The sequence below is a fragment of the Heterocephalus glaber genome, unplaced genomic scaffold (genome assembly GCF_053883595.1).
Source record: "Heterocephalus glaber isolate CG9 unplaced genomic scaffold, H.glaber_assembly_v1.0 deba00001760, whole genome shotgun sequence".
Taxonomy (NCBI): domain Eukaryota; kingdom Metazoa; phylum Chordata; class Mammalia; order Rodentia; family Bathyergidae; genus Heterocephalus; species Heterocephalus glaber.
Genome location: NW_028258457.1, coordinates 4076621 through 4100975, shown reverse-complemented (window position 1 = coordinate 4100975; position 24355 = coordinate 4076621). Strand labels below are relative to the sequence as shown.

Here is a 24355-nt window from a genome sequence, read left to right as displayed (position 1 = left end):
GGCCTAGTGGCACATCCCTGTCATCCCAGCACTTGGGAGGCTGATGCAGAAAGATCGCTGTGAGTTTGAGGTCAGCCTGGGCTACACAGTGAGTTCAAGGCCAGCCTGAACTTTGTAGCAAGACCTCGACTCAAAAAAACAAAAAAAAAATGAGCTGAGGACAGCTCAGTGTGAACAACCTGGGTTCCATCCCAGAACACACACACACACACACACACACACACACACACACACACACACACACACACGAAAAAAATAGAAACGAAGGAAGGAGCAGATTCCACATGGTAGTATCCTTGACTCCCACTGCCTGCCTGTGGGCCCCACCAGCCCTTTCCTCCACCAGGCTGCCTCAGTTCCCCCCTCTTCAAATAAACACCTTCCACTTCAGACCTCAGGAAGCAATGGGCCTCCCAAAGAAGGTCCTGATAGGGTCTGTGCCATGACGTGTGGCTGGGCAGCCCCAGCTTGGCCCTCTGACTCCCAAGGTTTCTGCAGAAGTGGGAGCGAGTAGGGGCTGGGAGAGGGCCGGCCCCCTTTCCCACCTGCACCCTCCCGCCCCTCATGGGCCGACACACACACACACCCAGCTGAGTGACTAGAAAATAATTTATTGAAGAAAAAACCAAAACAGCAAACTGAGCACAGGAATGATTAACAAGGATGATCTTTTGGTTTGTTTTCCCTTCTAAGCCTGTCGCCTGAGGGTGGGGTGGAGGGGCCTGTCTCCTCTCCTGCCCTGGAGGGGACAGGACTGGGGTGATCCCTTGGAGATCCCTGCAAGCGCCCCTACTTTTTGATCTTCACTGAAAACACTGCTGGGGATGTGGATCCCACCTGTCCCTGCTGGGACAACCTGGCTCTCGGGGGTTCCCTGGGACCACCAGGCCGAGCCAGGGGCCGGATGGCAGGGCTTTGGTGGGACCACGCTGGGCAGAGAAGGGGCTTCCTTGGGGTTTGTCTCTGGCCTCCCTCAGTCCCCACCCTGTTCTGTAGGGTGTAAAGATGTCACTCTGTTCCCCAGCTCAGGGCCCGTCGTGGGAACCTGCTGCCACAATTCCCCTCTGGGCCTGAACTCTGTCCCCATCTGCAGGGCCACCGGAGAGGTAAAACAGAGGCCCAGGGAGAGTCCCGGTCCCAGGGGCTGCTTTCCTGATGTTGGGGTCTGGGGGTGCTCTCTTTTCCAGAAGGGAGCGCCCCATACAAGAATGCACTGCCCTACTCCTGGGCCGGTCAGAAAGACTCGGGTCCAGCCCAGGGCCAGGATGCTGAGGGGAGCCAGGTGGAGCTGGGGGCACCAGGGGGGCTCAGAAAGGCCCTTTGGGTCCTGGTAAGTTGGGGCGCACCCCAGCCCCCTGCCACCATGGGCGACGAGACTCAAACTGCCTGATTGTCTCTTTCCTCTGAACAAGACACTTAGGAATGCATACATGCTAAAGTGAAACCAACCGGGCAGGGCCAGGCAGAGTCCTGGCAGGCGACAATACCTACAATACCTACAGCGCATCAAGACCCAGGAGAGGGACCTGGTGACCGGCCCCTGCTTCGCAAGGGTGGTGGCCGGTGGCATGTGGAGGCCTGTGGAGCTTAGGTCCGGCTTGCTCCAGGACCCCTTTGGCTGTCCACCTGGGGCCTGATCACCTGCTGAACACACACAGCTCCTCGGAAAGGGGAAACAGGGACACAGAGCAGCACAAAGGAAGAGCACGGGACAGCACCGACTCGGGCATGAAACACGCAGATTAGGAATGGACCCCCCACCCCCCACCCATCACTTAATACATTATCGCCAAGAAAGAGTACATTAGCCATGCACCAAATCAAATTCCATTTTGTCTTTTTTTTTCATTTTTCTTTCTTTTTTTTCTTAAATTACATCTGGACACAGAACACGTAGAATAATAAATACTCTTATAAGACATGACTCAAAAAACGAGAAACAGAAGAAGCCAGAGAACGGAAAGTTTCACTTCTCTCCTCTCTTCTCGCTCTCTCTCTCCCATCTCTCACCCTCTCTTTCCTAAAAGACTCATTTCAATGAGAAATCTGTAAACGCCGCTGGTCCCGTCACCCACCCCACCTGGCCCTCTGACCACCAGCCTCTCCACCCTAACATTCAGTAGGTCTCCCACAGGAAAGTCAGACAAACATGCCATGGCCTGCAAAATTATAATCTAACTGTACAAAGCTTCAAGTCACGTAGTCCAAAAACTAGCTAAGGAATTTTCTTTTATCACATAAACTATACATTAAATATTTTGAGGTATTTCTGAGAGAATTGTCAAAGGCTTGAAGGAATTGTGCTGGAGAGGGGTTCCCTGCATGGGTGGGAAGGGTCTTTGGTTTGTTTGCAGGACCAGATGGCATTGGGGGAGGTTGGGATCTGGGCCTGATGAAGGGAGGGGAGCTGGCCTGTGTGTGTGTGTGTGTGTGTGTGTGTGTGTGTGTGTGGTGTGGTATGTAAAGAGGACCCACTGGGCTGAGCATGGGGGCACACACCTGTAATCCCAGCACTCAGGAGGCTGAGATGGAGGATCACTGGAGTTCAAGGCTGGCCTGCCCTACAGAGCAAGAAGACCCTGTCTCAAAACAAACAAAACAAAACAAAAAAATCCTCACAAACAAATAAAACCCTACACACACACACAAAAGAGCCCTTGTGGGCTGGGGATTTAGCTCAGTGGTTCCCGCACCTGCCTTGCAAGCAAAAGGTCCAGAGTTCGATCCTGGCACCAAAAAAAAAGAGCCCTTGCTTGCCTGCTTTTGCTGTCTTCCGCCATGAACTGTCGTCCCTCTGCCTTGTGCCACGTGCCTTGGAGCCAGCCCTTGGAGCCAGCCCGTTATGGACTGAAATCTCTACAAACTGTGAGCCAAATAAACCTTTTCCCTTAAAAAAGAGAAAGAAAGAGGGCCGGGGATTTAGCTCAGTGGTGCCACTGCCTGCCCCCAAACCTTATGGACCCAAGTTTGATCCCTGGTACCAAAAAAAAAAAAAAAGAGAGAGAGAGAGAGGAAGAGAAAGGAAATAAAGAAAAAGAAAAGAAAGAACAAGGAAAGAAAAAAGGGCCCTTCGGGACTGGGTTCGAAGCTTAACGGTGCGCGCCTGCCTAGCATGCATGAAGTCCTGTGTTCTACCTCTAGCACTGCAAAGGAAAAATGAGAACGCATCTGTAAATATGGCATATTATAACATGTTCTTTTCCCTAAAAGTTCATTTTCTGGCTTTCTACTTTTTTTGGGGGGGGGTACCGGGGATCAAACTCCGGGAACTTCCACTTGTGAAGTCAGGTGGCAGAACCACTGAGCTAAATCCTCGGCCCTACTTTCTACTTTTAAAACATATTAAAATGGGTTTGTGGGCCCTGGGCTGGCTGAGGTCAGAAGATGTCACCCTGTTGCCTGCCAATTCAGAAGAGGGGCTCAGGTGTATTGAGGGGAGGAGGGGCCCTCAGTTTCCCAGAACAGGGTTCCCAGTGCCCAGGGTCACCCCCCAAAACGAACAGGGTCGCTCTGTGTCTGTGCATGTTTGTGTGTGTGTGTGCGTGTGTGTGTGTTTGTGTGTGTGTCTGCATGTCTGCTTGTCCAGGGGTCAGTCACCAAGTGGGGACCGGGACTCTTCACTCTCACAATGCCGCCCCAACCCCCACAGGCTCTGGGAGCGTCACTTACAAAGCTAGAGGACAGTGGGGCAATAAGGACACAGGACACTCCTCCATACATATCTTTGGTTCAAGAAAAAGGCACTCACCGACCTTGCCCTCCTCTCTCTCCCTCTCTCTCTCTCTCTCTCTCTCTCTCTCTCTCTCTCTCTCTCTCTCTCTCTCTCTCTCTCGTCCTCTGGGGGGGGGACAGAAGGGGACACTAGGCTGGAGGGGGAGGGGACCCTATGTCCAGCACAAGTCCTGGGGAGAATCTTTGGTATCAGACGTGATTTTCCAATCACGAACGTGAGCATTGAGTGAGGTAGCCTTTACCCGGGGAAGGGGGTTCACTAGAAACGTCTTTTGCATTCTCCAGGAGAGGTGGGGCCCCCTCCCTGGGAGGCAGCCGAGGGAGTCAGGGTTTGGGGGTTTTGAGGAGGGGGGGCTCCTTCCAGCCTCTGGATTTTGAACCGCAGGAAGGCAAGTCTTGGGAAATCCAGTCTTGAAGGTCAGATAGAAGAGGTGAGTGCGGTGGGGTGGGGGTGAGGTGCTTCCCTTCATTTCCGACCCCTCCTCTTTATAAAAAACAAATTTTTTTTTCTTTTTGGCAAAACACAGAGCAAGCAGATTCCAAGTTCTTCAACATCTTCTTTCTCTCCTGGGAGAGAGATGTGACAAAGTTAAGGTTCACCCCCAGCTGCTGACCCCTGCAGGGCATGGGGGACCAGTTCTGCAACCCACGAGGAGGAGGGGCGGTGAGTTGGGGGTCCCCTGGTGTGCACCCCGCAGGGACTCCTGTGCGGCTCCCTCTTGTGGACTCTGGCGTCATCTTCTGGTTCCTGGGATGCGTCTTTCCCTGTGTGTGGTTCATCAAGGTGCCAACAGGTAAAGTGGACTAAACCAAGGGGTGCTGGGGGCGGGGGGGGGCATCTGGAATTTACCCGCATGTTGGAGCCGGCCACACCCAGGTCGGTGGGGGGGACAAGGGCGCTGTCCCCGCAGGCCCCCTTCCCAGGCATTAAGGCAGGCAAATCTTGGCACGAGGGATCCTGGCCTCTCGGAGGGGCAGCTGGGGTCTCGGCTGGGGGGTCCCGCCAGCAGAAGGGTGGTGTTGGGTGGGAGGGGGCGCCGCGAGGATCCAGCTTGACGTGGGTTTTGGCGACTCAGAAGGGGGCGAGTTCCTGGGGAAGGGGACAAAGGATGCGCGGGTGGGGGGAGACCTCCCGCAGCCCCCGTGCCTCCCCTGGGGTGGGGGGTGTCCGGAGGAGGAAGAGGGTTATTCTTAAAATTCCTTTTTTTCCCTTAAATACCCGGTTTATATTTCTAGTATGTGCTTTTTGACCCGCTTTAGGGGACCACACAGTGAGCCCCGGATTTCCTAGGGGCCCCCTGGGCGTCCTGAATGGAGAGGGGGCTGGGAACCCCTTTTCCGGCCCCGCCGCCACAGGGGGCTTCTTTTGGCCTGGGATGGGGTCCGGGGAGGGGCCCCCCGTTGTGCACTGGGCTGGGGTGTGCGGTCCCCTCCCTGGTGGGCGCTCAGGCCTTGGAGAAGGTGGCGGTGACGCCCGTGGGGCCCCCAGCGCTGGCGGCGCCCGGCTCCTCGGCCCAGCGGTTCATGCAGCGGCGCCGCGCGTTCATGAAGAAGTTGCTGACGGTGTTGAGCTCCAGCCCCAGCTGCTGCGAGATGGTCACCTGCATCTCCTTGGACGGCCGCTTGTTCTCCTTGAAGATGGCGATGAGCGTGCGGCGCTGCAGGTCGGTGAACACCAGGCGCTGCTTCTTGGGCTGCAGGGCCCGCTCCTTCTGCTGTTCCTGCTCCTTCCGCTTGCACGCTGCGGGCGGCAGTGGGAGGGGACACAGAAAGGGACCCAGAGTGAGCGCGAGTCCCCATCCGTCACCCCCGCCGACACCCCATGGCGTCCCCTGCCGGCCCCTTCTCCCCAAACCCTTCACCCTCCTGACCCAGAGAAGGACACCCCCAAAGCAGCGTGGGGGTGACGGGGTTCCAGGCAGGGCTGCAGTCACTGGTTCACGCCTCCTCCCTGGAAGAAACCCTGAAACCTCATGTTGGGCTGACACAGGTGGTGCCTCAGCCCACGTCCCCAGGGCACGTGACGGCACCGACTTAGCCACGGAGTCCTCCAGCGCCCGGGGGGCCCTTGGAGCCGAGAGGATCTCGGGAAGGAGGAGGGGACGGTGCGGGGTCACAGCTAGGCCTAGCGGTGGCCTTCCTTGGAGCAGGACAAAGGCCGCAGACATTGCCAAGATGGCAGCTCTGGGTGGCACCAGAGCCCTGTGACGGCCCAGTGGACACAGGGAGGGGACAAGAGGACTTCATGCCAGGGCTGTTTTTCCACATTGGCTTCTACTTGATCTGAATCTCAGCCCCATCCTGCCTCCCGCACACCTCTTGTCACCCCCAGAAGCGACAGGTGCTGCAGACTCCCTAGCAGGTCCCTGCTGCTGGCCGTGGTGGCCTGCCGGGGACACACAGCAAGTTTACTTTCTTTTGGAACAGTTCGGACCAGATGGCGTGCCCGACTGACCGACAGCCATACACATTGAGGCAAAGAAGGGGAGGTCTGTCGTGCTGGGACACGTTTCCTGGGGATGGGGGTTTGCACATATAGAGTGTCAGCTGATGTAGAACCCCCTGCCTTGTTGCTTCCTCTGATCAGGGTGCTTGAAGCTTCTAACTTCCTGCATCAGGTTTTATGGTTAAATGTACGACGGAGGCAAGCCATTGGACATTTTAGGAAATCATCTACCGGTGGAAGAGGGAGCGAAGAAAGAGAACAAGTGAGAAAAAGGGCTGACTTCAGAAGAAATCAACAAAGAAGCATGTCTGTAATCCTACCCTCTGGGAGCCTGAGGCAGGAGGATCCTGAGCTTGAGGTCAGGCTGGGCCTACTTTGCAAGTCTGAGACCAACCTGAGTTAGAGTGAAATTCTATCTCAAAACAATAATAATCAGAAAAAAAAAGCAGGCAAGCTATTGATATTTCTCAGAGGGGGTAAAATACATCGTATTCATGAAACAAGAATGGAGTGTTAAATAAAAACAGTGATTAAAGAGCCAGAAAATGCTCTCAGAATTTAAATGCATAATACAGGTAGCTGACGTAAAATGACTTTGTAAAAGCTGGCTGATGAAGTCAGACAAATATCCTAGCTAACAGAAGAGAGTAGACACAGCAATGGGAAAGGGGAGAAAGATGATCACAGAGTTGGAGGATGAATTTAGAAGGTTTGTCTTCTGATCCAGAGGCGATCCAAATTGGGAGTGGTGGTGCACAGGTGTATCACAGCTACTCAGGGAGGCTGAGGCAGGAGGGTTGCTTGAGCCCAAGAGTTTGAGGTCAGCCCAGGCAACATAGTGAGACCATGCTTCAAAAAAATAAGTAGATAAGCTGGGCACAGTGGTGCACACCCGTAACTCAAGTACTTGGGAGGCTGAGGCAGGAGGATTGCTGTGAGTTTGAGGCCAGCTTGGGCTACATAGTGAATTCAAAGCCAGCCTGAACTACCTAGTGAGACCCTGCCTCAAAACACCAAGAAAAAAATAAATAGAAATTTAAAAGTATAGACAATCCAAAACTGGAGGAAGAGATTATCAAAGACCAAGTAATGAGAGAAAAGAAAAGTGCCAGGCAAGGACATTGGTCCCAGGGTTAAAATAGCCCATCAAGCACTCACCTGGACAAATGAAACAGACACTTGGGAAGGCTCATCCTTGTGAATTTCAGAGCACTGGAGATAAGGAGAAAATTGTTAAAGCTTCCAGAGAGCAAATCAGATGTCATGCACAGGATGGAGAATCAGAACATCTCCGGGTGTCTTAGAAACTAGGAGACAGTGAAGTAGTGCTTTCAAAATTCTAAAGAGGATTGGTGTAAGTTTGAGACCAGCCTGGACTACATAGCAAGACCCTGTCAAAATCAAACATACAAACAAACTCCAGAATTGTTAAATAGTAAACTATTTGGCTATTTTGAAAACTCCAAAAGTTGATGTTCCACACTCCCTTTCTCAGAAAGCTACTGGAGGGTGTGCTCCAATCACATGAGAAGGTAAATAGAAAAAAGAAATGTTAGGGATGGGGATTTAGCGCAGTGGTGCCGCTGCCTGCTTCCCAAGTGCAAGGTCCCGAGTTCAATCTCTAGTACCCACCCCCCCCAAAAAGAAATGTTGGCTTCAGGAAATGATAAAGAAGAGGAGGAACATTGGAAGACCACTAAATAACAGCAGCACCGAGGTCACAAAGAGGCAGCCAGACTGGAACAGGAGTCCCTAATAAAGTGTTCAGGGAAGGTGACCTTGTAATGCAGCACATTCCTACTGAGTTGGTTTTGCATTTTGTTGGGCAGTGTGGGAAGAATTTGTGATTGGTAGCTATGACCTCTTGGAACATCAAACAGTTGCACAAGGAATTAAAGGCCTTCCTAGTACTCCACATGGCTCAGCTGGGGATGCCATTCACCAAAAACATAATGTTAATCACTGAATATTGATTTGGGGAGAGAATATCTTTGTAACTATACAGTGAAACCCACAGAGGGGAGGGTGTGGCTTTGAATATAAAATGATTGCAGGAGCTGGGGGAGGAGCTCCAGGGGTAAAGGCTGGGCTTAGCAAGCATAAGGCCTTAGCTCCATCTCCAGTACCAAAATATTCATATTTGGCAAGGCATGGGTGACGAAGTGTGTAGCAGGTAGTGTTTGTGTATGAAATGCCATGGGAGACAAGTGCATGTTTCTATTTTATCTGCAGAAACTGTGGACAGAAAAGCAAAGAACTTCCTTGATTTCGTACCTCTTCAGAACCTGGGTGCTCTATGAAGGTCAGGGGAGGGAACTAGGTACCCTTCTGTTTTGTTTTGTCTTGGGTTTTTAGTTATTGGGATTGAACCCAGGGCCTTTGCTTTGAGCCACTTCTCCAGGCCTTTTTATTTTTTGAGAAAAAGGTCTTGCTAAGTCATTAAGTTGTCCAGGCTGGGCTCTAACTCGCAATCCTCCTGCCTCAGCCTCCCAGAGTGCTGGAACTATGAATGTGCACTGCTGAACTCTGTTCTCTCTCTCTTTTTTTTGTACTGGGAATCGAATTCAGAACCTTGTGCTTGCCAGGCAGGCTTGGTGCCACTGAGGTAAATCCCTGGTCCTGTTCCCATTCTTTTAAAGGTAACACTAAGTGGGGTGAATGCCTGTCATCCCAGCTACTTGGGAGGCTGAGGCAGGAGGATCTTGAGTTTGAGTCCAATCTACAACTTAGAAAGATCCTGTCTCAAAATAAAAATATATATATATATATATAAAAGAGCTGGGGATGCAGTTCAGTGGTAAAGCACTGCTGGGTTTGGTCCCCAATACTACAAATACATGAATGAATGAATGAATGAAGTGATTCTGTGAGGCATGGACTTGGTTCCTGGCTCAGGGAAAGTGTGCAGTGGCCAGGGAGCAGGATGTGGGGTTGCTCCCTTTCCTGTCCCCTCCCAGTCTCCATGAGTCTAATGGGGACCTAGAGGCAGAGGCTGGGGAAGGGGCTGGCACAATGGAGTTGGGAGAAATTTCGCTGTTTTGTCCATGGCAGCAGAAAGAGGCTGGGTGGCCGCCCGTGCTCAATCTAATTACCACTCTCACAGTGCCATCGATCCTGGTCTGGCAGCCTGGTCCTCGCCCATCCCCCAGCCAGCCAGAGGAGCAGCCCACAGTTGAGCCCCTTGTGCAGGGCAGAAACTGAGGCTGCTGAGGAGGACTGGGGGACAGGGGTGAGAAGCACCTGCTTAGCAGCACCAACTGAACCCATGCAGTGACACCAGATCCACTGCCACTTTTGTAGAGACCTTCTCTGCCACTGTGGCTGCCACCTCCATGGCTCCTCTGCCTTCACCCCCTCCACCTCAGGGTCAGCTTACCCTGTCTCCCTTGGTACCACCTCCTTCTCCACCATCGCCTCCTCCATTGCCTCCTTCTCCATCTCCTCCTGCATCATCTCCTCTTCCATGAACTCCTCCATCTCCTCCTCCATCTCCTCCTTCATCTCCTCCTCCATCACCTCCTCCTCCATCTCCTCCTCCATCTCCTCCTCCATCTCCTCCTCCATCACCTCCTCCTCCATCTCCTCCTCCATCACCTCCTCCTCCATCTCCTCCTCCATCACCTCCTCCTCCATCACCTCCTCCTTTATCTCCTGCTCCATCACCTCCTCCTCCATCTCCTCCTCCATCTCCTCCTCCTCCATCACCTCCTCCTTTATCTCCTGCTCCATCACCTCCTCCTCCATCTCCTCCTCCATCTCCTCCTCCTCCATCACCTCCTCCTTTATCTCCTGCTCCATCACCTCCTCCTCCATCTCCTCCTCCATCACCTCCTCCTCCATCTCCTCCTCCATCACCTCCTCCTCCATCTCCTCCTCCATCACCTCCTCCTTTATCTCCTGCTCCATCACCTCCTGCTCCATCTCCTCCTCCATCACCTCCTCCTCCATCTCCTCCTCCATCTCCTGCTCCATCTCCTCCTCCTCCATCTCCTCCATCACCTCCTCCTTCACCTCCTCCTCCATCACCTCCTCTTCCATCATCTCCTCCTCCTCCATCTCCTCCTCCAACTCCTCCTCCATCACTTCCTGCATCTCCTCCCCCACTGTCTCCTCCTCCATCACCCATTGTCACTACCTCCACTTCCATCCATGCTCTGCCACCTCCCTCAGTTGTCATGTCACTGTTCCTGTCATTCCTGCCACCTGTTTCCTGCTCTCTTTACCTCCACCATGACCATGGCAGCAGCACCCACCCATCTCCCATCTCAGCACCCACAGCTCAACAGCCACACCTGGAGTCCACCTTCAGCATAGGACGACGAGGCCTGGACCCCATCGGCAGGGGAATAGACAGTGGCCACAGATGTCCTGATAGTCAGAGGCACAGCCTGTGGGGCTGGGGTGTGGGATTGTTGGGGACCTCAGATTTCTTACGGGCACTGAGTGAGTCACTCCCCACAGTCAGGCCAGCTCCACCTGATCCAACCTCAGGGCCTTTGCATGGGCCATCCCCTCCTTCCAGAATGTGCTTCTCCTCACCCTCTGGCCACCTTGGCTCAACACTTTCCTCCCTGGGAGGCCCTGCCCAGCCCCTGCCATGCGGCCACTCCCCCTCCCCCTCCCTGCTCCTTTTTCTTTCTTAGGTACTGGGGATTGAACCCAGGGCCTTTACACTGAGCTCCATCCCCAACCTTTTTTATTTTTTATTTTCAGACAGGGTCTCGCTAAGTTACTAAGTTGTGCAGGCTGGGCTTGAACTTTTGATCCCCCTGCCTCAGCCTCCCAGAATGTTGGGATGACAGGCCACCACCACGCCCAGCTCCTTTCTTCCTTTCTATTTTTTCCCAGGGAGGGTCAAAGATGAGGAGCGGGCTCCATCCCTGCCCCAGAGAGGGAGGAGCTCGCCCTCCTTACCCTTCTGACCCACGGGTGAGCCATTGAGATCAGGCGGACCCGGTAAACAGTTCTGATCTCAGAACACTGGCCCCTGCCTCCACGTCATCCTCTGTCTGGGCCCAGGGATGGGGTGTGGGGCTGGTTCGGGGCTCCCCGCAGCCGGTCTCCACCCCAAGATCACCATTTTCAGAAGCGGCCCTGCCCGGGCCGAGACCTCCTTGTAGTTCCCGCTCCATCCAGCAGAGGACAGCCGTCCCCACCGCAGCTGGGCCCTATGAAAGGGGCAAAGGGCAGCAATGGGGACCCCCAAAGTCAGGAGCTCCCCGCAGAACCCTGGGCCTTTTGCTGCAGACCCCTGGGACTTGGCCCACGATGGGGCTACTGCCTTGCCTTCCCAGAAAGTGTCGGGGATCAGCAAACCACAGTGCCCAGGAGGGCATCAGAGGATTGAAGCCCCGTGTGGACCTTCTCCTGAGTGAGGTCCACAGCCTCCATCTGGGGCTCCCTGAGAGAAGCTGCCCCTGGGCCCCACTGTATTCGAGGTCTTGAGGTCCCTCTGCCTCTCTCACCAAGGATCTCTGGAATCTTCCAGGAGAGCAGCCAGATGGAGAAACTGATCTCAGGAGGAAGGAGTTGCACTGGCCTAACCAGAGAACTCCTATACATCCCTCAATGCCCAGCTACAGTGGCCCCTTCCTCAGGAGGTCCTTTCCCTCAACTCCCTGCAGGGTCATAAGAGGTCCCTTCTCTGGGTCCCTTGGCCACACTCCTCTGTTAGTCCCATCATCCTTGGATAGGTCTGACAGACACCATCTCCCTCCTCACCCCCTCTTCCCCTAGCTGTGCCTCATCTCTTCCCATCTCCTCTCCTTCCTTCTCTCTCATCCCCCCTCCTCCATCAGAGACCTTGGGTGGGGCTGGGCTGTCACTGGGGTGAAATCACCCACGTTGAGAAACCAGGAAAGACTGCCACCCTAGCAAGAGCCCAGCCTGAAGCTGGTGACCTTGGGACCTGGGTGGGCCTGGAGACCAGGGCAGCGCTGAGCGTGAGTCCATCTGCAGCTGGCCGCGCCCTCTCTGCCTGCCTCGATGGCCCCCAGCAAGCAGGCCCCGGGCTCTGAGGACATTCATCCTGGTTTATCAAGTGGACTTGGAGACCGTAGTGTCCCCATCTGCAAATGGGGTAATGGCTGCACTGTGCAGGGGCTGTGAATGAATGGCAGGGTGGATCCTTGCACTCCTGTACCTCCCATGCATGCATGCATCCATCCATCCACCCATTCATTGGACTTTTACCAAGCACACGCTGGGAGTGGCAAGCCTGAGGCTGTGGACAGGGGACAAGTTACCCTGATAATCACTTGCTTGGGAAGCCCCAGCTGAGACTTTACTTCCAAACCAGGGGACCAATACAGCGAGATGGCCCATGCCTATCATCCTAGCATTCAGGAGGCTGAGGCAGGAGGATCACTGTGCGTTTGAGGCCACCCTGGACAACATAGGGAGATCCTGTCTCAAAAAATCAAACAGCAAACAAACAGAGAACAACAACAAAAAAAGAAACGAGGGCCTACTCCCTGTTCAGAGCATTGGGGTGCAGCATGGGGGAGGCATCACCATCACATGGGCTCAAACCCTGCCTGGAGGATGGAGCAGGAGACCATGCCCAGGAGTTGGGGACAACTGCAGAGGAGGTTGGCAAAGCCCAGCAAAGCAACCAAGCTCCCTGTCCCGCTGCTGGGAGAAGCCAGATTTCCCAGGGGGGTGAGGGAGCTGACAGGAGACTCCCGAGCAACTGCCCGTGTCCCCTCGCATCCCCGTTGTCTGCACAGTGGCCCAGCCATTCTGGAACTCCTGTGTGACTGTGTCCCCACCCCGCCTACGTCTGTTCCCCCAGCACGGGCCAGGGCCGGAGTGAGGGACCAATAGCCAGGACCACAGTCTCCTCCCTCTCTCAGCAGCTCGGCGGGCTCCTCGCTGGGCTTGGCTACACAGGACAGCGATTCAATACGCAGCCTGCTCCCTGGCTGCGATGATGACTGGTTTCCTCGGCAACACGTCCTGGCCCTGGCCACCAGCTGCTGGGGCCCCGGATGTGGGGAGCACTGACACCCTCCCACCCTCATGGCTGGGCCGCCTCAGCATCCTCTACCGGCCCCTCCAGACCAGAGACCCTGGGTGATTTAGCTAAGGTCACACAGCAGCCCTCTGAGTGGGGAAGGGGTCCGGAGCAAACACTCTGACTCCCTTTGCCTACACCCTGCACCCCAGAGTAAGGCAGAAGTGGAGTTCCTGGCCAGGCCAGGCACGGTGGCACATGCCTTGTAATCCCAGTACTCGGGAGGAGGACGCAGGAGGATTGCGGTGAGTTTGAGGCGAGCCTGAGCTACACATCCAGACCCTTTCTCAAAAACAAACGAGAGAGGGAGGGAGGGAGGGAGAGAGAGAGCGTGAGTGAGCGACTGACTTCTCCAGGCACAGCCAAGCCCCTGCTCCTTAGCAAGGTTCCCCTCAGGTCCCCTCAGCCCCTGGGCTGTCCCTGCCCTGTCCCTCCTCTCCCCCCTGCCTGCCCGGACCACAGCTCACCTCTGGCTCCACCTTGGCTGAGTCCACCCCCCTCCCTCCCCTCCTTCCTCCCCTCTCCCCCAATGGGATTTTAATGGCCGCATTTTTCATTTAGTTCCAAGCCTTTCAAAGACTTATCAGGGACATGGGGGGGGTTTCCTCACCCACTCAGGGGCCAGCCCTCCCTGGTGTCTCCGTCAGGGCACGGGGTGTCCAGGGAGCTTGGACATTCAGCGACAGGGACCCTCCTTCATGCTGCCTCACATGGGGAAACAGAGTCAGGACACACAGGCACTGCACACACCAAGAGCTTTGATTTGAGAAAAAAAATAAAAAATAAAAAAAGCATCCTGGGGACGCAGCAGCCAGGCAGCTGGAAATGAATGTGAAAAAGATGACAGGAAAGGACCTGTGATAAGAGAAAAGACGGGAGGCCAGCCCAGAAAAGGGAAGGGAGGTTGACCCAGCATTTCAATTGTTAGGAAATTAATCCCCAGATAAACTCACTAGGCAAAGCGATCAGCCTGGGGATATCGTCAGAGTCAAGCCAGCCCGCAGCCCTGCGTTGACCACAAATGAGTCCCAGCCTCCTAAATGTGGGCGGGGTGGGAAAGCAGCTCAGTAAGGACCAGGGTGAACAAATGGTAGAATACTAGGCAGCCGGCAAGAAGGGCCAGACAGCGGGCTGGTATGCCTCTCTGTGTTCTCCCCCACCTCACTGTGCTGGGGTGGGCGGGGACCAAACCAGGGAAGCTCTGTCACTGAGCTCCATCCCCAGCCCTTTTTATGTTTTGGTTTCGGGGCACTATCTTGCTAAATTGCCCAGGCTGGCCTTAACCTTTCCATCCTTCTACCTCAGCCTCTCCAGTAGCTGGGATGACAGGCATGCATCACCACGTCTGGCTGGGGTCACCTCTGTTTATTGTTAAGGATCCCCTGGGTGTGCAGAGGGAAAAGACAGTAATCCCAGGCTCTTTTTATGCCTTTAAAGAGGGAAATGAAGCCAGGTCATACTCAGAGGCTGAGGCAGGAGGGTTGCAAATTCGAGCCCAGCCTCAGCAACTTAGCAATTTAGCCAGACCTTATCTCAAACTTTAAAAATTAAAAAAGGGCCCTGGGGATGTAGTTCAGTCTGAAGGCCCTGGGTTCAATCCCGAGTACCTGCCTTGGGGTTGGGGGAGGAAAGGAAAATGAAAAGAATCTGCACCTCCAGCTGATTTAAGTGTAGGAGCAGAAGTGGGATATGCAAAAGGACCCTCCCTTTCTAGGGCCCTCTCTGGAAGCTGCCTTCTTTTACTTAAATTTGGAAGCTGGTCAATGTGTCAGCTATTTAAAAATAATGTAGAGATCAGCATGGTAGCACATGGGAAGCTGAGGCAGGAGGATCTCAAATTCTAGCACAGCATGGGCAACTTAGGTAGACTCTGTCTCAAAATAAAAATATTAAAAGGGCTGGGGATGGAGCTCAGTCTCCTGAGTTCAGTGTCCAGTACAAAAAAAGAAAGAAAAAAAAAAGAATTTCCTTCTCTCCCTTCTTCCCTTCCTAAGAATCAGTGGAAACAAAGGCGAGACTCTCGGACATTGGGCCAGATGGTGGGGTGCAGTTCCGGGGCTCCAGTGGGCGGTTGGGGTGAGCGCATCCTGGGGCTCAGGCCATGGAGTCCTGGTCTCCCTGTGTCTGGCTTTGGGCTCCGGCCACTTCGGAGGAGTGTGTCCTGGCACCTGATGCTTGCAGGACCTGAGCGTGGACCTGCATAACGCGGTGTCTCTGGGACTCTGGGGCCCCCAGCTAGAGAAACTGAGGTGCAGACATCCTGCCAGCAGACCCGGTGAGCACGCAAGGTGTCAGTGTCGGAATGCGTTGTCTCCTCTCCCCATCCCAGGCTCTGTGGAGCGACCCTCTCTCCAAAGGCAGCCTGCGGTATCCTCCCAGACCCCTGGGGCGATGCGGGGCCTGAGTCAGTCTGTGCAAGGCCCGCCCCAGGTGTGGACAAGCGTCCCTTGTTTCGCTCTGCTGTGAATTTGTAGCTTTGCGCTTTGCTCTGTGACTTTGCCCCAAACCTCCCAGTAGATCTGCCCACGTGGCAAGACTCCAGTGGAGCCAAGCATGGCTGCAGGCCTGTAATCCTAGCCCTGGGGAGGCTGAGGCAGGAGGATCGCAGTGAGTTCCAGGCCAGCCTGGGCTCCATAGCAAGACTCTGTCTCAAAAAACCCACAGAAGAACAGACTCCTCAGTAAAAAGTGTTCCAGCTTCCCAGCCCCACTCCCATTCAGGCTCACTTGGCAGAGGAGAAATCAAGGCAGCAGGTGTCCTGGGCATGCCCAAGGTCTTCTGGGTTGCCTGGGCCCCTTGGCCCTGGGCCCAGACTCTCCCCTCCCCCACTAGTTCTGCCCTCCATATTGATCAGGGTCTATATTTAATTAAAAACTTGATGCAAACCTGCTTGCCTCCCCTGGTTAAGCCAGCCGCTTGCTGGCTGAACACAAAGAGGCTGCAGGGGCCCGGCCTAACGCCCCACAGCCTCCAGACTTTCCTACCTGCAGCTTTTGTCCATGTCCCTCCCACCAGCCACAGGTGCACTCTCCCGGTCCACCAGGACCACAGAGAGTTATGGATTAGGACGCCGTAGGCAGTAACAGGAAGCTGTTTCTATTTCTTAGGGGTTTTGGGAGCCACTGAGGCAGGGGACAATGAAATAGGGGCTGGCAAGCTCCATGGGCCATTAAAAGCCCCCTTAGCTTACGGAGGAGAAAGGAGCAAGGGGTAAGGTGGAGTGGAAGGCCAGCGAGGAGGAAGGGGTGGATCAGACTAGGCTGGTGATAGACAAGGGGCACAAGGACGGAGACAGAGTGCAGGAGGACGGCTGTACTGGGACTTTAATCTAAGAGGACTGGAGGATAAAAGAGCCCGACGCCAGGCCAGCCGCAGCCTCCCGGCAAGCAAGGGGTAACTGCCCAGGCTCCTCTGCGGGCTTCTCTATGATGTCGGTGAGGGTCTGCCTTGCGCCTCCAGGCTCACGCGGGCTCTGCTGGAGCCCAGAAGGTCACCTGGAGCCTTCCCATTCCCAGGAGTCTCCCCCACCTCATGCATTCCCTGTGAGCACCCACAGTGTCCCTTCCAGACTCACGAGGAGGGACCCAGCACTGCTGTCCACTCCCCAAGCTGCCCAGTAACTGTGCCCATTTCTCAGATGAGGAAACTGAGGCTCTGGCTCCTGCCCAGGATCAGTCAGGGACACACAGAGCCCAGGTCTCTCTTCCCTCCCTCCCCCTCCCTCCTTCTTTCCCTTTCTTGCTCCCTTCCTTCTTTTCCTGGCACTCGGGATTCAACCTAGGACCTTGCAACTGAGCCCCATCCACAATTGAGCTCCATAAAAAGCTCCATCCCTTTTTATTTTGATTTTTTGACACAAGGTCTCCTTAAGTTGCCCAGGCTGGGCTTGAACTTGAGATCCTCCTGCCTCAGCCTCCCAGAGTGCTGGGGTCACAGGCGTGCACCATAACGCCCAGCTAGGGCTTTGGTCTTTAATTAAGGGTGACGGGCTGGGCATGCTCCTGGGATCACACAGCTGCTGGGGTGATCCCCCATTTCCACCCCTCGGATGGAGGCTGCAGGTGGGCTCCTGGTGGGGCAGGGCTCCTTTTCCTCTCCGTCCCAGGCCCCTCTTGACTCCCAGCCTCAGGAAATCACCCAGCCCACACGACACCAATTTGGACTCAATGCCACCACTGTCCCCTCCCTCACAGGCGCTCAGTTCTAGAAACGCTCCAGGTTTCATCCTTAGGACGAATGATTTCATTTAGAGCTTAAGCATCAGTTGGCTCTGGGCCTGTCCCTCGCTGCCTCAGTTTCCCCCATTTGGTCCCCCCCATCCCTCAGGGACTCTGGGCTCTGGCCTCCCACGGGCGGTGGCGGAGGAGGAAGTGGGCTCTGTTTTCAACTGCCTCCCTTTTATATTGTATTAAATATATGTATATTTTTCTGATCAGTTACAAAAAATACTTTTCCTCCCGAGTTGCAATTTAAACAATATTTGAAGGCGGCTGAAGCTATCGACCAGGACCGGTGATGAATTAGAGACGGTAATTCGAATTCATCGACCGCCCCCCCCAGGAGGAGCTGGCCCGCCCCTCCCCCAGCCCCTCTCTTGTAATCCCAGTTTAAGTCCTGCTGAGGTGGGGGCGGGGAGGACCCTGAGGTTGGGGTGCTATAGGATGGGCTTTGGCCTAGCGGGACCCAGAATCCCCAGAATCGCAGTGTCATGGCTGGAACCTGGCTCCTGCCCAGCAAAACACACATTTTACAGATGGGTAAACTGAGGCACACAGGCTAGGAAGCGGGGACTGGGATTCTGAAGTCTTCGCAGGGTTTCTTGGGAGCCTCAGTGAAACAAAGAAATCACAGACACCCTTCTGGTCCCCTGCTCTGTGATCCAGGGGTGGAAAGAGGCCTTGTTTCAGGGGACGTGGGAGCAGAGGGTCCTGGAGGACCCATGAAGTCTCTCCCTCTTGCTGCGTCTCCCTTCCTCTCCCCGTCTCTGGATCTTTCTCTCTGTCTCTGTCTCTCTCTCTAGCCAGCTATCTTCATTCATTCTCCTTCCACAACCTCTGTCTCCTTCCTTCTCCCGCCTCTCCACACGTATATCTTTCTTCCGTGCCCATTTCTCTCCCTGTCAGGACTCTAGGGCTTGGGGACACTGTCAAGACCAGGATGGGGCCAGCACATGGGTCAGACATGGCTGTGTGTGGGTCAGGACTCAGGGACCCAGGCGACACTGGCTCGGCCTGGGGTGAGGGGGTGGGGGAGCACACTCCAGGTGCCCGGGCTGCTGGGGCTGTCACTGTGCTGGGCTGCTTGGTGAGTGGGGTCTCGCCTGGCCGCCTCCCCCTTAACTGCTGCGATTTGCCGCCACTTAACCGCTTTTCATTTGTGCAGGGACCGGAACTAAAGGCCTTGGTCGGGGCCTAATTACCCGGCTGCCCTAGGCCTGGGAGGTGGAGCCCGAGGTGTAGACATGACCCCAAGCATGCCCAGGTGTGATGGGGTCACAGCACGGGCCACTGCCTGGGCAGAGCCGAGTGGTCCCAGTTCATTATCTCAGACCCCCCCACACACACCCCTGCACTGGCCCAGGTTCCCCATTCCCTTGACCACTATGTTTTTTGTTTTTTTTTTTTTTAGTACTGGACATGGAACCCAGGGCCTTTGCACTGAGCTACATCCCAGACCTTTTTATTTTATTTTTTTTATTTTGAGACAGGGTCTTGCTAAGTCACCAAGACATCCAGTCTGGGCTTGAACTTTTGATCCTCCTGCCTCAGCCTCCCAGAGTGCTGGGATGACAGGTGTGCACCACTACACCCTGCTCCAGGGCTGTCATTCTAACTTTTGTTTCCTAAATGGGGAACCTGGCGGGGGGAGCTGAGACTTTGCCACTTCAGGAATCAGGAGTTATTGCCAGGGCAAATGTGGCCTCAGTTTCTCCATCTGTTATTACACCTGGAGCAGGTAGAGGAACACGGTGGCCTGGGTGGCAGTGGAGGTGAACAAATTGAATAGAGACACAGGGTGGCAGGGCACCTGCATCTCAGTGTCAGGTGGGCACTGTTCACCTGGCAGCAGGTCCCCCTCTGTGCCACTTGGCAGCTGGCTGGTGGCTTGTCTCTGTGACGCTCTGGCTGATTATTTGTGTGACCCCAAAACATACTATTCCGATACCACTAAGGAAGCCTGTCCAGGTGGATCGCCTGTCATCCCATACTCTGGGAGGCTGAGGCAGAGGATTGCAAGTTGGAGCCCAGCCCAGGCAACTTTGTGAGAACCCATCTCAAAATAAAAAATGAGGGGCCAGGGATTTAGCTCAGTGGTTTCACCGCCTGCTGCGAAAGCGCAAGGACCCGAGTTCGATCCCTGGTACCAAAAAAAAAAAAAAAAAAAAATGAAAAAGGGCTGGGGACTCAGCTCAGTTCAAAGGGTTCAACTGCCAGCACGGGACGGGGGGATGGGGACTGCTAAGGGGTCCTCTTAGATGTATACAGTGACAGTATGAAGGGTAGAGGGCAGACGGTGGCGTGTATCAAATATACACACCAGAAAGGAGGCAGCAGTGGGCAGTGGGTATGCGATGTGGAACCCTGGTTTGGGGAGCACCCCTGGACATCTCTGGGCCAGAGCTTTCTGCCCCCTCAGCTCACCTGGCACTGAGTGTAGATCTGACTGAGTGTCCTCAATGGGAACGTGTGTCCCAGTTGCCCCAGGCCGGGTTCTGATAGCTGTTTCTACCGTGCCCCAAACCACCTCCCCAGGGACTTAGGTACCTGCCACTTTCAAATAGCAATTTATTTTCCCAAAACCTAAAGAGAATCCGAGTCGGAGAAGGGACTCCAGCCAGACACAGGGCTCTGCAGAAGGGGTAAACTGAGGCCTGGCCATGAGTGCAGGCTGTGCCATGGACCTCAGCTGTGGGGAGGGAGTGGGTTGCGGGTTGGGGGGGGCGCGGCAAGGGGGCATCAGGCCTGATGTTTGGGGGGCAGGCCGCTGGGGACACAGTCAACCCCTAATGTCACCCACTACTGGGGCATCTGGCTGGAGCCCCATCAGTCCCTGCCCTTCTCGCCCTTGTGTGAAAGAAAGCCAACTGATCGATCGGGTGCTGGAAGCTGCTATTGTAGCTGAGGCCCAGGGTGCACAGCCCGCTCCCCAACGCCAACAGGGGAAGACCCCCTACCTAGGCTGGGGCTCTCTTTCTTGCACCCCACAAAGACACAAGATGCAGGGTCCTGAGCCGGCTTCCTGGCTGGGGGCAGGTGTCGACCCAGCTGTGGTCAGCTGGGAGGGAGGAGAGAGCGGAGTCCCAGGGGGCAGCAATTGGAGTGGGCCTGGGAGGGACAGAAGGAAGCAGCAGGAGCTACCGGAGAGAAACGGAGGGCAAGCGAAAAATAAACCGCCATGGGTTTGCCGCGCACAGAGGAGTGGAAACGGGAGAGACAAAACCCCAAAAGCAAGGCCGGCCGCGGCGCGCACACCCGAGGCCGGAGCGAAGGTGGGGCGGGCGGGCAGCGGGCCCGGGTGTGAAGGCCTCCGGGCCGCACGAGCCCAGGGTCCCCCGGGCCGCCCCTCCCCCGCCCCCTCTCGGGTGACCTTTGCCAGCGGCCGGAGTGGGGGAGGGGGCTATCGATCGCTGGGGCCGAGGTACAAAGAAGAGCGCGCTGGGGCTGGGGGCTGAGCGCGGCCCGGCCCGGGCTGCAGAGGCGCCAGGGTCGGTGCACCGACTCGGCCCTTCATGGCCCGGGGCTAGAGGCTAGGCGACCTCTTTCTTGGGGCCTTGGAGAGGAGGGGAGTGGGATCCCGTGGGGACAGCAGCGGCTGGTCCGGGGACACAGCACCCCTGTCCCCAAGGCGGGCGAGCGCGCGCGCACAATAAGCAACCCTGGGCCCTGCGCCGGGAAGCGCGTCGACCCTCCCAGCAGGGCAAAGGAGACCAGGGACCCCTGCCCGTCCCCAAAGGGGCAAGGGTGGCGACGGGGTGGGGTGGGGGGACGACGGCACAATTCCTTTCTCCCTTTTGGCGACGGTACGAACACGCAGAGGCTCAGATCTCGATGTAGCCTCTGGCGGTCGGGTCTGAGCTGGCGAGGCGCACGGCAGGGGCGTGGGGAGGGCCCCGGGTGCCCAGGGCCCGGCGGCTAGCGCGGCGATCCTACCTGCGAGGCGCAGCGCGGACATGCGCTGGAACTCAGGCTCCTGGAGCCATTTCCACATCCTGCGGAAGGTCTCGCGGCCGGACTTCAGCTTGCTCCAGGGCTTGGGGTTGCGCAGCAGGTCGGAGAGGGTGCCCTGCGAGCGGCACAGGATGCGCTGCGCGAAGATGGCCTGCGGGATGCTGTAGCGCTTCAGCTCCGCGGTGATGCGCTGCGCCACCTCCTTGGTGTTAATCTCCTCGGCCGCCGCGCCCGCGCCCGGGCCGCCTCCGCCTCCGCCGGGGCCGCTGCCAGCGCCGCCCGAGTGTGGCCCGTGCGCCCCGGCCGCCGCCAGCCCGCCCAGCGGTGCCAGCAGCCCCGAGGCGCCCCCGCCGCCCGCCGCGCCGCCCCCGGCCCCGCCGCCTCCAGGCAGCCCTCGGGCCAGCGCGTCTTCCGCGCGCCCCAGCAGCGCGGCGTGCGGCTCGAAGGCGGCGGGCGGCAGCAGCTTGTCCCCAGCCAGGTGGCCCGGCGCCCCGTAGGCGGCCAGCGGCGGCGGGGGCGGAGGCGGCGGAGGCTGCGGGGCGCTGTGCAGAGCGGGCGGCAGCGCGTTTGGCAGGGGCGACAGCGGTGACCCCATGGCCGGCAGCTCCTTGCCGTAGGGCCCGTAGAGGTGGCCCACAGAGGCAAGCGCCGCACGCTCGTCACGCATGAGGGTGAAGCTGCCGCTCACGCTGGCGGCCAGGCGCTGCGGCGGGGGCGGCGGGGGCGGCGCGGCCGCGGGGTGTGGGTGCGCGTGCGGGTGGCCGCCGTGCGCTCCGGCCACCGCCGCGGCAGCAGCGTGCTGGTGGAACTTGTCGGCCACGGCAGCGAGCGGCGGCAGGTGCTGGAGGGGCGTGAGTGTCGTGTAGGTGCCGCCCAGGCCGGGCGCCTCGCAGGCCATGCCCATGGCCGGGTGCAGCGGGCCCGCCAGCTCCCCGCGGAAGTCCGCGCCGCCCCCCGCGCCGCTCGCGCCGCCTGCGCCCCCGGCACCCGCGCCGCCACCGCCGCCGTCCAGCAGGCTGGCCATGCTAGCCACCAGGCCCGGGCGTCCGGGCGCCACCAGGCTCCGGTGCTGAGCCGCGGTGGGGCGCGCGTGGCCGGGGCTCAGCAGCTCGCCCGCCTGCGCGTGGGCCACGCCGTGCAGCCCCCCGAGGCTCTCCAGACTCAGCTCCATGCTTGGCGCCCGCCTGGCGCGATCAAGGCCGCCGCATGGCCCCGGCCTGCTCCCCGGTGGCTGCCTGCGCGCGAGAGGCTCTAGGCTGCAGGCGCAACGGCCGCCCGGCTGCGAGCGAGTGAGCGACCGCGGCCACCAGAATGTGGCGGGGAGCGGCCGCGGCGCCCGGGCCGGGGTCTGACGTCAGCGCCCCCGCCCATCCGCGACCGAGCTGCTCCGGGTCCGCCCGGCCCCCGCGAGCGCCAGGCAGGCGGGAGGGGCTAGGCGAGGAGCTTCCGGGGTCCCCCGTGCTGTGCCTGCCTGGGGCACAGCCCTCCCTCCTGGGGGACAGAGGGAGGGCGAGGGTCCGAGGACGGCCTCTGCCTAGGTGGGGACCTGGACTTCATCTGGGGTTCTCTCCAGAGTCCGAGATTCATCTCCAGGGAGTGCCTGGCTTGTGAGCCAACGCTTAGGGGTGATCCACGGGTCACCCCTGTTGCATAACTCCCCCCGCCCAGTTCTCCCGCAAGCCCCCATACACACACGGGCCGTTCCAGCCCCCCCCCCCCCACGCGACTTCTTCGGGGGCGAGGGAGCGAGTGGGGAAAGAGCGAGGCCCTCAGGCCGTCGCAGTCTGGGTTCATCCCAGGTGACAAGGTCCTCCCCAAGTGTAGGTAGCTGGGCCTCAATTTCCCCAAGTACCCAATGGAATGCCCGGCCTCAGGGGTGCCAAAGACTCCTCCGGATTCCAGGGTCCCAGAGTGCCGGGAGCCGAGGGGGGACCAAAGGGCACCTGACACCCTCCAGCGGGGAACACCGAGGACCTCTCTCCCGTCTGCTCCCTGAAACGTCCCTGCCGTAAACTCCTTCGGATGCGGGCCAAGGTGCGGCTCCTCTTCACCTGGCGACAGGTGAGGCCCAGGGCCCCCTGGGAAGTGGGGTAAATGGGGGCCTTCCTATAATCAGGGGACACCTCTGGGACAAGACACCTGTAATGGGTAAGAAGCGGGTTAGGGAGAAGGGCCCCCTCATCTAGGAGCCAGAGTTCAGGGTCAGAGAGGACCCCAAACAGCCCCAGCCTCTTGGTCCTTCCTTCCGGGGACCTCTGCCCCTGGGTAACCCTGGAGAGGAAGGGAGGAGTTACTAGGGCTTCCTTCTGGAATCCCCTCACCTTCACCTCCGTGGGGAGAGGACAAGGGTCTGAGTCAGGAAATCACTCTGCAAAACAGGTGACTTTTTGGGACCCCCCCCACCCCCCACACAAAGTGGCCACCCAAGGGAGATGTGCCCAGGCCAGTACCCAGGCTTGACCATGTACCAGCTCCCTTTCCGTGCCTCAGTTTCCCCACCTATGACAGGTCAGGAGGTGCCTTCCAGCCTGGCCCAGCTGAGGGCCAGAGGAGAGTCTCTGCTGTCCCCAATTACTGGAGAGGGAGGGGATCTCAGTGCCAGGGGATTGAGGAGGGGGGGATCGTTGAGTGGAGTGGCCTGAGGCAACCTATCAGATGGGGTAGGACAAAGGGGGACCCCTGTTAGTGCTTAGGACTCAGCATTTAGTAAGTGCCTATTGTTTACACCCTAGCTCTCACTGTCCCTCAGGCCCTAGGAGAGGGTGGCTTCATCCAAGCCCCCCCCTTCTGGTCCCTATGGTTCTGTCCAAGTGCCAACACCTCCCACCCCCGGAGCGAGGCTCCTTAGACCCGTCCATTCCAGGCCTTGCGAATAATTTCCGGTTTTCTGCACAATCGCACCCATCTTCCAGGTGGCAAGACCGAGATGGGGAGCCAGGGGCAGGTCTGGAAATGAGATCAGCCCTCCCCGTGAGGGTTCTGAGTCTGGGGAAA

The 24355-nt window shown here is 57.3% G+C and overlaps 1 protein-coding gene across 1 annotated transcript; it reads right to left on the bottom strand.

Moving 5' to 3' along the window:
* Window positions 1-591: 591 nt before the first annotated feature.
* Onecut3 (one cut homeobox 3) lies at window positions 592-22532 on the bottom strand. Its single transcript, XM_087201408.1, has 2 exons — window positions 21344-22532; window positions 592-5473 (listed from the first exon to the last, which is right to left on the bottom strand). The coding sequence occupies exons 1-2, from the start codon at window positions 22530-22532 to the stop codon at window positions 5178-5180; spliced, it is 1485 nt and encodes a 494-aa protein (XP_087057534.1). The 3' UTR covers window positions 592-5177.
* Between the last annotated feature and the right edge of the window lie 1823 nt (window positions 22533-24355).

What these genes read in the sequence shown, in the direction of transcription:
- Onecut3 (XM_087201408.1), bottom strand. Translation starts at nt 22,532, where the DNA reads ATGGAGCTGAGTCTGGAGAGCCTCGGGGGGCTGCACGGCGTGGCCCAC. An exon ending in GTCCGCGCTGCGCCTCGCAG is followed by an intron (nt 5,474 to 21,343) that starts GTAGGATCGCCG and finishes TGCCGCCCGCAG; the next exon opens with CGTGCAAGCGGAAGGAGCAG.